The sequence below is a fragment of the Eimeria tenella genome, genomic scaffold (assembly GCF_000499545.2).
Source record: "Eimeria tenella Houghton genomic scaffold, Eth_scaff129, whole genome shotgun sequence".
Taxonomy (NCBI): Eukaryota; Apicomplexa; class Conoidasida; order Eucoccidiorida; family Eimeriidae; genus Eimeria; species Eimeria tenella.
Window position 1 is genome coordinate 1 of NW_013541501.1, and position 11,317 is coordinate 11,317.

General features: G+C 50.0%; 1 protein-coding gene across 1 annotated transcript in view; it reads right to left on the reverse strand.

Annotated features, from left to right (window-relative positions):
* Window positions 1-4,093: 4,093 nt before the first annotated feature.
* The window catches only part of ETH_00025530 (Trehalose-6-phosphate synthase, related), a gene marked incomplete at both ends in the record, with an annotated part of 12,371 nt that continues 5,147 nt past the window's right edge, over window positions 4,094-11,317 (reverse strand). Inside the window, 11 exons of the mRNA XM_013373268.1 lie at window positions 4,094-4,223; window positions 4,653-4,812; window positions 5,136-5,664; window positions 6,305-6,694; window positions 6,878-6,977; window positions 7,621-7,931; window positions 8,511-8,604; window positions 8,969-9,606; window positions 9,958-10,128; window positions 10,323-10,754; window positions 10,918-11,262. Of these exons, the coding sequence (XP_013228722.1) occupies window positions 4,094-4,223; window positions 4,653-4,812; window positions 5,136-5,664; window positions 6,305-6,694; window positions 6,878-6,977; window positions 7,621-7,931; window positions 8,511-8,604; window positions 8,969-9,606; window positions 9,958-10,128; window positions 10,323-10,754; window positions 10,918-11,262 (3,300 nt within the window). The remainder of the gene's footprint in view (window positions 4,224-4,652; window positions 4,813-5,135; window positions 5,665-6,304; window positions 6,695-6,877; window positions 6,978-7,620; window positions 7,932-8,510; window positions 8,605-8,968; window positions 9,607-9,957; window positions 10,129-10,322; window positions 10,755-10,917; window positions 11,263-11,317) is intronic.

The window sequence follows — 11,317 nt, forward strand, 5'->3', positions numbered from 1 at the left end:
TGCTGCATGCATCACTGCTGCAACAGCCATTTCTCCCGTTGCAGCAGCTGGGCCGTCCCCGGGGATCGGATCCCAATAAAAGCCCCACGAAGGGGGCCTCATCAGATGTGCTGCCGTATACACACTTATGTGGGGGACCCCTGCTGCAGTAAGGGGCCCCCTGCAGCACGTGCGGGGGGCAGGAGCAGCAGCAGCAGCAGCAACAGCAGCAGCAGCAGCAGGAGCCTGCTTCAGCGCGCGGACTGCGCAGCGGCTCGGGTGTCTGGGCAGTTCCCAAGGTGGGGCAGGGGCCCCCCTGTCGTTTTGCTGCCAGGGTTGCCCGTATTAATTTGGACTAGAGTTTGCTGCAGATGAAATCTAATTAAAAATAAATTAAAATATCAAAAAGAGAGGAAAAAAGAGCTAAAGAGAAGCAAATAGAGCTATAAGGACCCCCCTGTGCATGCATCCACAAGACAGCCCCAGGGCTTCGAGACAGCCATCCTTGCATGCATGCATGCGGCTGCTGCAGCATTTTTTAAGTCTTTTTGCAAAATATATAGAGTTTTTAAAATATAAATGAGACTGACAAAGTTATTCGCTGCAGTTCGGCCTGCAGCAGCGCCTGCAGCAGCAGGAGGAGCTGTACAGACACCGCAAAGTGCCGGCTTTTTAAATGACGGGCAGCTCTCGTGAAAACAAACAAATAAATAAAACTATTAATTTTGCAGAGACCCTCCTAGGGGCCCCTAATGGTACCCCCATGTGTACCCTTAACTAGGGGCCTCAGGGGGCCCCCCAGTTGGTGCCTTTTGCATGCACACTGAGTCTGTCTTATTTGCTGCAGCACATTTCTGGCTGTGTACGTTTTGCTGCCAGCAGCTGCAGCAAACAAGAGGGGCTTGGCAGCGCAGCAAGAGCTTAGGGAAGTAAAGAACGAAAAGCCTTTTGTGGTTTGTTGCTGCAGGATACATGCAAAGGAAAAGCCCCACTTGTCTGCTTTCAACTTAAATTAGTCTCAATAACAAAACTTATTTTTTTAACGACGAACAGAGCTGCTGCGCCCTGTAGAGCCCAGCTGTGGGGCCATTAATACAAGAGTGGCGAGTTAATGGGCTTTTTGGCCAAGTCCTAGACAGTCTCTTAAGCAGCGCAGCAAGAAGCAAAGTTGCTGCAGTAAGCAGCTGCAGCTAAACAGCCATTAGCAGCAGCAGCAGCAGCAACTGGAGTGGCTGGACTGCGGGGCTGGCTGCGCATGGGGATGTCCCTGCTTTGCAGCAGCAGCGAAATGCACAGGCAAATGGCCCGCTGCAGCAGACTGCTGCTGCTGCTGCTGCTGCTGCACCCGCCAGCAGCAGAGAGCTGCCCATGTAGCTAGTGACACCTGCACGCCCTTAGGGGATCCCCAGGGGCCCCCCCAAGGGACTTCGTGGGGATTTGGCTGTTCTAAGAAAATGAATGTTGCAGGTGCTGCAGCAGCAGCAGCAGCAGCAGCTAGACTGGTCCTTTTTAGCGCTGCAGCTGAAGCAAAAATCTCAAATTTCCTTTGAAAATAAAGAATTTAAGTGTTTGTCTTCTTGAGCTTCTGTAGCCCCTCCTGCTCTCAAATGTTTGCTAAATGGTGCTGCTGCTGCTTAGGAACAAGACAAAAGAAAATGCCCATTTCTTTCGCAAATATTTTGATGCAGTTAATGGCCATCAAGAAATACTTCAAATCATTTTATTATTGAAAATATTTCAAATCTTTCTATTATTGATTAGCACTGGATGCAATCAGCAGCAAAGAGCAGCAAACAGCAGCAAGCAGCAGCAAACAGCAGCAAGACAGGCCTTCTTCTAATCCACATGGGAGCGAAAGAAAAGGGTTTAAAAGGGACTTAAAAGAATACTTTCTTGTGCAGCAAAAATATATTCCATTTGCACACTATCAGCGCAGCTGCTCGAATATTCGCGCAACACAAAAAGCCATAGAATAGCAGCAGCAGCTACTTGGTGGCTCATACAAGAAAGGCCAGCTGGCACAGCAAAATTGGGAAGCTTGTTTGGCTTTTTTTAAACTGTTTTATTTTTTCTCAAGAAGTTGAAAGAAGGAAAGTGCGGAGTTCAGGGACTCGGGCTGGAAAGTTAGCTGAATAATCAGCTCCAGGAGCTTCCCAAATGGTCTGCTTGGTCCTTTATTTGGTTTAATTACTAATATTTGATTAAAAGGAATTAATCTGAACAAAGAACTTCATTTTTAAAATCAAAATATCGCATCCCCTGTCGCGGGCATGGTCTAGTGGCTATGACGTCTGCCTAACACGCAGAAGATCCCGGGTTCGATCCCCGGTGCCCGTACTCGGCGCTTCTGTTCAATAGTTTTGCAATACTCGCCTGACTCACCACTCAAATGGCCTTTTGGGGCAATGCAGGCACTGCAGCACAGCAAGACTGAGTGAATTAAACTCGGAAAAAAGGAAAAGAAAACAGCAAACCTGCATGGCTGTAGTTCTGATGCACAATTGCTGCTAACTCTTCTTCCAAGACTTGATCTTCTGGATATGCATCAGCCCAACTCGCCAGCTTTTCCCTTTTGAGCCACGAAAAAGAATGTAAATAACTATTATAATTACTGCTTTCTGTACAGTGAATCGCATTTTCCCTCAGCAATTTTAGGAAAAAGCTGCAAATCTGCAACTCTGCAAACAGCCCGTAGCTCGTATTTTGTTGCTTTGTTTCCCAGATCTTTGTAATATTTCAGTTCCGGCTTATGCGCTGAGTGCTGGACACCAAAGCAGTTGTTTAAACAAAATAGAAGAGGATCTAGAAAACTGTTCGCTGGACACAAGAGCGAAATTTTTTTCGCAGCAACTTGCACGGCAACACTGAAAGAGGTGAAGGCAAAAGCAGCAGCTAGCCACTGAAAGCAAAAAACTGAAAGCAAAAACGTTTGAAGCAAATTGCCTTTCTCAGCGACTTTGAACAAAACTTTGCGTTATGTTCAAAGCCGTGGGGCTGTCTTCAAGGCCTGGAAATCAAAAGCTGCTGCTGAACTAAATTCGCAAATTGAAACAACACCCCACGGCCTTCTGCGATAAAAGAAGCCCCTGTAGGCATCCATATGCATGCATGCACATCATATATGCATGCATGCATGTATATTTGGGACATACTTGAATTAAACTGATTAACCATTCAGCTGGCCAGCTAGATTGGTCATTCATCTGGAGGCTGAGTTGTGTCAAAGAGCCCAAGAAGTACCGCCTTCAGGGGCCCCCGGAAAGGACTTGTCTTTGTGGCGTTTGCTTTATCCTTTTGTCCTCCTTTTGTCTTTCTTTTTAATTAATTCAATTTGCCATTATCTATACTTACTACGCACAATATAACGTCAAGCAGGTAAGCGTTTTACCATCTTCAACTATAGCCTACAGAAGCTCAGAACTGCCCATGCATATGAACACTTCTTTGCTGGGATGGTATAGTAATATCTGCGCAAATAATAAATAGCAAGGTACACATACTTTGTATGAAATTTGATCTGTTTGATTCGTGGTTCTTACCATTTGCAACACTTAAAAGTGCCAACTTGGTGGGTTTACTTGCTAATCATAAGTATAGAATGCACGCCAATTTACCAAACATAAAAATGTACGCGCTGCCAATTAGGAGGCTGCGAGCTGCTGCTGCTTGTTGGCCGCTTCTCCCCTTAGTCTGTCTCTGCATTCATTGGTTACTCTATGCTATAAATACAAGGCACAGCCAGGTAGCTAAACCAAAGCCTAGCAAACCAGCTAGCTAGCTAGCTAGCTAGCTAGCTGCTGCCTCTAGTCTAGCTCAAGGGCCCCTCTTGGGGGTCCCTCAACAAACAATACAAAACAGGACTGTCTGCACAAAAGGCCCCTGGCCACGGACCCGCAGCCAAAGAAAAAGTGCGAATGCATGCACCCGTGCACGCATCCACCCAAGCCCGCATGCAAGCATGCTTAGGCTACATCTAGGGGATTTGCAGCTGCATGCACTGGAGCTCTTGGGTATAGCACATGCATGCGCCAGTGCACGCATGCACCAGTGCCAGTCCATGCATGCACTGGTGCATGCATGCACCGGTGCATGCATGCACTGGTGCATGCATGCACTATACCCAAGAGCTCTTCTGCGCATGCAGCCCTGCAGCTGCCACTGCCTCGGCCAGGTGTATCAACAGGCTCTGTACGTGGTAGGCGTTGGGCACACAAGTGCGGGCGCGGGAAAGGTTGAGGCCCACGCTGAAGGCGCAATTGACAGGAAAAGATAATTTCAATTTATAAAAAACGAATCGAAATAAACAAAAAAACGCAACAAAGACTTCGAAAAACGAGACAGAGGGAACCACTGGTAAGCCAGTCAAAAAGGAGGCACTTGGCAGTGAAAAGAGTCCCAAAAGGAGAAACAAATATTAGGAAAGAGAAGCAAATATAAAAAAGAGAAACAAGTATTAAAAAAAGAGAAACAACTATTAAAAAAGAGAAACAAATGTAAAAAAATCTGTAAAGGCGAGGTCAGACAGAGTAAGGGGCTGAAGAGCCACACAAGACGAGGGCAGAGGCCAGACAGGATAGTGTAGAGCTGTAATCCAGGAGTGCACGCATGCTTGCATGCATTTATATTGCATGCATGCATGCATGCATGCATGCAATCAAGGGAATGAAGATTACCTGACTGAAACGCAAGTCCTCCCTCCCCAGTTCCACTCCCTCTTGCTGCTGCTGCTCTTGCTGCTGTTGTTGCTGCTGCTGCTGTTGCTGCTGTTGCTGGTTGTGCGCATGAAGGCTGGGCTCGAGCGCGGGAAAGTTCCTTGCTTGCTCAGTCGATTGCCTGTGCGCCCCACAGCCCTGTTTGCACTTATTATTATTCCTACTCTTATTATTATTATTATTGTTATTATTGTTATTATCGTTATTATTATTATTATTATTATTGTTATTGTTATTATTATTATTACTACTACTACTATTATCGTCGCCTCAGAGTATGTCATGCATGTATACAAAGTACACAGGGCCACTGTTAATATGTTTATAGAGTGCAGAGCCCCAAGAGCTGGCGCAGTGTACAGACACCGCAGCGCATGCAAGGTGCATGCGCGGCGGTGTCTGTACACTGCGCCAGCTCCTTGCACGCTGCAGCAAAACACTGACTCAGTCTTTTGGGAGTAGGTTCCGACATTCTGCGGTTTTTCAAAAACCGGCCTGGAGCCTCAGCAGCAGCAGCAGCTGCTGCTGATGCAGCAGTTGGAGCTGCTGGACTTCCTGGTGCTGCAGTTTTCGCTGTTTTGTCTGCTGCTGCTCGTGCCGCCGCTGCGTTCCCTGCTGCTTCGGGAGTCTGCATTGCTTGCTGCTGCTGCTGCTGTTGCTGCTGCTGCTCTTGCTGCTCCTGAAGTTCCTGCTGCTGATGTTCACGTTGCTCCTGCTGCCGCTGCTGTGCGTGCGTGGGAGACAAGGAGACACTTGGAAGGTCTATGGCTAAGGGGGGCGGAATGGGGTCAGGGGCTTGTTCCTGCTGCTGCTGCTGCTGCTGCTGCTGCTGCTGCCGTTGCTGCTGCTGCTGGTCTTCGTCGTCAAACAACTCAAAAAGATCCTCTTCTCTCCAGGCAAAACTCCCAATGCACAAATAAAATCCAACAGAACTCAAGAAAGAAGAGCCAAACTCGCGGTCAACTACTCGCAGCTGCAAATACAGACAGAGACGAAAAAAGATGCAAAAATAGAAAAAGAAGAGAAAAAACAAATTATTTTATTATAAAGCTCTTGTGGCAATATTTGAAAATATTAAATGAGAAAAATAAATAAGGTGATTGAGACAAATGATCTTCTTTTAGTGCTATTGGGCCAATATTTGGAAATACTAAATGAGGAATAAGTAATTGCTTGAGACAAAAGAGACAAATTATATTCTTATGGTGCTATTGTATTTTCACATGAAAATGTCAAATGAAAAAAATAACTATTTGCTGCAGAAACATAGAAGGACGCACAACAGAGGCCAGAATGAAAAGTGAGAAGTAAAAAGACATGAAGAATAGATTTAGAGTAAAAGGAAAGCAAAAGGAGATTGCGAGAAGTGAGAAAAAAAGGACAAAAATACAAAAGAAAATAAAATAAAATAGGCCAAAAAGAAACAACTGAAGTGGCTCATATGGATAAAGACAAAAGGCAAAAAGACAAAGTGGTGCAGAAAAGTGAAAAAAAGAATATAAAAAACACAAGCTAGCAGCAAATAAAGAAACATTCTGCTGCCCCACTTTAGAGATTTTGCAATCCCAAAGTTTGAAGTCTAAAAACTATTTCTGAGTTTTGAAGACACTGACCAGAAGTTGCTTCCTGCTGCATGCAACATCGCGAACTTCCACTGAACGAGGCCCCAGCACGACTTCCACCTTGCTGCGCCGCGGCTGCTGCTGCTGCTGCTGCTGCTGCTGCTGCTGCTGCTGCTGTTCCTGCTGCTGCTGATGGCTCTGGGTGGTTCCGTGACTTTGCTCTGAGTTTGTGTCTTCTTGCTCTTTCCGCTGCTGCTGCTGCTTCTGCTGCTGCTGCTGCTGTTCTTGCTGCTGCTGCTCTTCCTGCTGCCGCAGCAAGGAAGCTCTGAGATAGGCCAGCAAGTCTGTGGCTTGCTGCCGTCCAAAGGCTTGCTGCAGCTCGTCCCAGTGCCAGTTCAGAGTCCCAACTGTAGCCTCTACAAACGAGCCAGGGGTCCTCTCCTGCAGCAATCCCAGCAGCAGCAGCAGCAGCAGCAGCACTATCAACTCGACTTCTGAGGCAGTGATCACTGAAAACTGAATACCTGCTTGCACAGAGAAAGTTCGAAGCGAAATGCGCCCCTGTGCAGTGTCGTCCAAACCCTAAAGCCTAAACCGCAAACCTAAACCCTAAACCCTTGCTACTTGGTAGTAATCCATGACGGTCCGAGTGCTTGGCATCCATTCGTCGAGACCCTGGAGAGAAGATTCTTCAAGCAAGGTCAGCCACTGTCCTCCCCGTGTGCTGTACGTACACCGCAAGCATGCAAAAAAACAAAAGCTGCTCATTAATTCGGGTCATTTTATATGCGTTTTATTCTTTTTGTGTCTGATGCATTCTGCTTCGTTCGCTGTTGGCTACTTCGCAGTCTTCCTTCCTCTGAATATTTCTGTCTGCCTTTCTGAAATAGCCTATCTTCTTTCTGCATGCGAGCATGCATCTATTCCCAAAACCTTTGAAAATTTTGGCTAAAAAGACTCGTACACGTTGAAGCATAGTGGGCATTTCCAGTTATGCATGCATGTATGCAGATTCACAATAATGGGCGCATAAATGCATGCACGCCGAAGACAAAAGTCTCGTTGTCAACGAACATATATTCAGACACATAACCTATTCAAGTGTGGAACTTGTGCTACATTTATATATATACATATATTTATATGCATATACATATTTATTTATATATGCACATATATGTATGTAGGCGTTCGTAGCCATGCAGAGGCATGCTGAGATAGCAGGGCTTTCAAAATAATCACAATTTGTCTGTGAACATCCGCCAAAGAACACATATACGCATGCGGGAACAAAATGCAAATTTGCAAATAAGCTAGAGATTTGATAAAAGGGTTTTTTGAGAAGTAATTGCGTGAAAAGTGCTGACCGGTACTTTGCTCCTTTCTCAACAGCAACGCAAACGGGAATGTCTTTGAAGAGGTTTTCCACCGCAGCCCGCGGGTGTTCAGTTAAGACCACCACTGCAGTGTGGGGCAGCGCCGCGAGGGCCGCGAGCGCAGCAGCAACAGACAGCGGCAGCGGGTCAGGAGTTCTCTCGGGAAGAGGCAAGTTGCTGCGGCTGCGCACTGGCAGCAGCCCCCCCCAGACGCTGACTATGAGCAGCCGCGGCCGCAGGCACCCCACGAACAGCGGCACGAGGGTCCCCGGCTGCAGCAGCGGGGGCACTGAGGCCCGCACCTGCATGCGCAGCAAGCACTGTATGCAAGGCCACGCACTGCATGCAGGTCCTGCTGCAGATAGCGCCCTTTTGCTGCTCGCACGCCCATCCTAGGCAGCAGCAGCAGCAGCAGCACCAAAGCTTTCCACAGATTCCCCCAAAGTAAAGACAATAGAGCAAATGTGCAGCAAAAGAACAGCAAATAAGCCTCAAATTCCACAAAGGTGCAGCCTTTTTGCTGCTGCAGCTGCAGTTGAGGTGCAGTTCAGGTACACCCCAAAAAAATCGCAAATGATCCACTCATGTGTGCTGCACATACAGCCCAAAGAGCTGCCCATACACCCGAAGATGCTGCTTGTGGCAACTAATGGTGCAGATACACCGCGGAAAAGCTGTTGATGCAGCAGCGATAAGATGCTAGACAGGGAAGTGGTATTTGTCAATAAATCGACAAATCCCATTTTCCTGTTTAACAAGAGGCAAACAACCGGGGATAAAGTGCATGCAGGAGCAGGCAGGGGACTTAGAAGCAACTGCAGCAGCAGTGGGGCTGTAGGGTTTAGGGTGTAGCTAGGGTTTGGGGTTTAGGGTATACACACTCCCTCGGATTCGTCAGAAGCCTCTATGAGAGCAGCAATAAACTTCCGCGCCCAAATTGTGCTGGTGTTTGCAGTGACTACCTGCATCAGCTTCCTGAGGAACAAAGAAATCAAACCCTAAACCCTAAACCCTAAACCCCCGAATCCTGCTTCACAAAAATACTAGGGGACCTCCTGCCTTCAGTCAATGTTTGCATATTCGAAACCATTCAAGATGCAATGCAAATATAAAACGGCCAAAAGGGAAGCATGGCGCAATCCGCATTCCGCTGCTGATGCTGCTCTTGCTGCTGCTGCTACTACCTCTACGCATATGACGCCAATGTTGCGCTGCTGGTTTCGCGCCTTCTGCAACTATTTCTGCTGCTGCAACTGCTACGTCAACGGCTGCTGCTGCTGCTGCAACTGCTACTTCAGCTGCTGCTGCTGCTGCTGCTGCTGCTGTGTCTGCGCCTCACTTGTGTCTTTCCTCCCTTTCTGCCCTAGGCATGGTGAGCGCTGTATAGAGAGCCTCAGCACTTTGCTGTTCATTCCAAGGATTTATAATCAAAGACCCTTCTTGCAGAAACTCCGCTGCTCCAGCAAACTCCGACAATATTAAAACCCCGGGGCCTCTATGCAGGTTGCTGTCGCCTTCCTTGCACTGCTTGCCGGAGGGGCTCCCCTGGCAGCAAGTCCCTATAGGGTGGCCGCAGGCACTGCAGATGGCGGTGGTGCCTGCAGCTGCTGCTGCAGGAGCTGCAGCTGCTGCTGCCGCTGCTGCTGTGGCGTTTGCTGCTGCTACTGCTGCCGAAGGAGCCGTGGGGTCCCCCGGGAGCGGCTGCTGCTTTGGGTCCTGCTGCAGCAGCGTTTGCTGCTGCAGCTGCTGCTGCGTTGCTGCTGCCGCCGCCGCCACCTGCGCCTTGGCTTGCTGCGCAGCGACGAACTCCAGGGCCACAAGGTTCATTCCATCTCGCAAAGAAGTAATGAAAAGACAATCCGCCACTAAATATAATGCACACAAATCGACTGCACTCACAGAACGATCCAAAGACTGAAGAGGCACGCGAGACAAACTGCCGCGGCTGCCGTTTATGCGGCCCACCAGCTCGTGCACCTGAACACGCAGCAAACCACGTCTGCGCACTAAACCCTAATTTGGGGAGTTTAAACCCTCAAACCCTCGAGCCCAAGTCCCAAACCGCAGTGTTTGGATCCTCGTCCTAAAGAAATCTAGGCTGCAGCTGAAGACACTAAACGCAAGGGATAACTTCTTTCGCAGCCTTCGCACTGAAAACCTCTAGAGGGCCTGCGCCTGCAGCAGCAGCAGCAGCAGCTGCTGCAGCTGATTTGCAGGCAGCTGCCCGCTGCATGAGGCGGAGCTGCCGCTTGAGAGAACTCCGCCAGCCACAACAGCTGCTACCGCTGCTGTGTTGCTGCTGCTGCTGCTGCTGCTGCTGCTGCTCACTTTGGTCTTGAGCTTTTGGTATTCATGGACCCCAGTGCGCGTCGGGACTGCCACCTGAAGCAGCAGCACGGAATCTTTCATGTCGGAGTGCCGCTGCAGAAACCTGTCGAAGGCATTCAGCTTGTGGGGAAGCCCCTTCATATAGTCCAGCCGGTCGACTCCCAGCACAACCTGGACAAAGACGAAGACAAAGGCAAGACTTCGACAAAAACATGAAAAGTACAAAAGACCCAGAGCTGAGACAGGGGCCTCGAGAAGCATTTGCATGCCCCGGGCTAATCAGTTTCCCCCAGCAGCAGGTGCAGCCGCAGCAGCAGCGGCGCTGGCGGCCGCAGCAGCGCTAGCAGCAGCAGGACTTTGCCCACCCGTCTGTCTCCCATCTCCTTCTTGAGCTGCGCTGCTGCCTGCTGCACTTGCTGGGAAGCAGCTTGTTCCACGAAGCTGTCGCTGTCGATGCCAATGGGAATGGCTGCGCAGCGCGCGTAGACGCCGCCAACGGGGGCAGCGAGGACTCCCCGCTCCGTGACTTCCAGCCCCAAAGTTTGAACGCATGCAGAGAAGAAGTGCCGCATGTAAGAGTCCACGTGGAAGCCCAGCAAGTTGGCACTCAGCAGCCCTGTCAGCAGCTCCGCCCTGTACGGCAGCAGCCGGAACAACTCGCTGGAGGGAAACGGCGTGTGCAGAAACCAGCCCACGCGCAGCGCGCAGCCGTCGTCGCCCAGGCGGTCCCGCAGCAGCTTCGGCAGCAGCATCAGGTGGTAGTCGTGCACCCAGACGAGGTCATCTGGGCGCATCACCTGCAGCACAACTGCAGCACTCGGGGCTGGCTGTTAGTTTTGCTGCTGGGCGCTCGCCGGCCAGCTAGACTTGGCGCCACTGCCTACTTTAAAAGACTACTGCGGGCCTCTAGTTGCTGCACTATTGTTATTTGTGTGGGGCTTGGGGCGGGGCTCTGCACACTTCGCAGACAGCTTCGCAAAACAACTCGTTTGCATGCACGTAGGCCCTCCACTGCAACAGGCTCTGCTCCTCTCCAGAGTCCAAGTCCAGCGGGGGCGGCAGGTAGTGCAGCAGCGGCCACAGCACGTTGTTGCAGAAGCCGTTGTAGTAGGCGTCGATGGTTTGCTGGTCTAAGAAGACGGGCGAACAGCCGTGGCGCCTGTACTCAGCAGTTAGCCGCGGCCGCAGCACAGGGGGGGCCTCCGCGCCCGGCCAGCCCACCCAGATGCAGTCGAGGCCCCTTATGCCCTGCAGTCCGGAGACGAGGCCCCCCCCGCTTTTGTTGTACTTGAACGCGCCGTCCCCCTGCAGCTCCACGCTCAGAGGCAGGCGGTTGGCCACAATTATGAGGCGCCCCGAG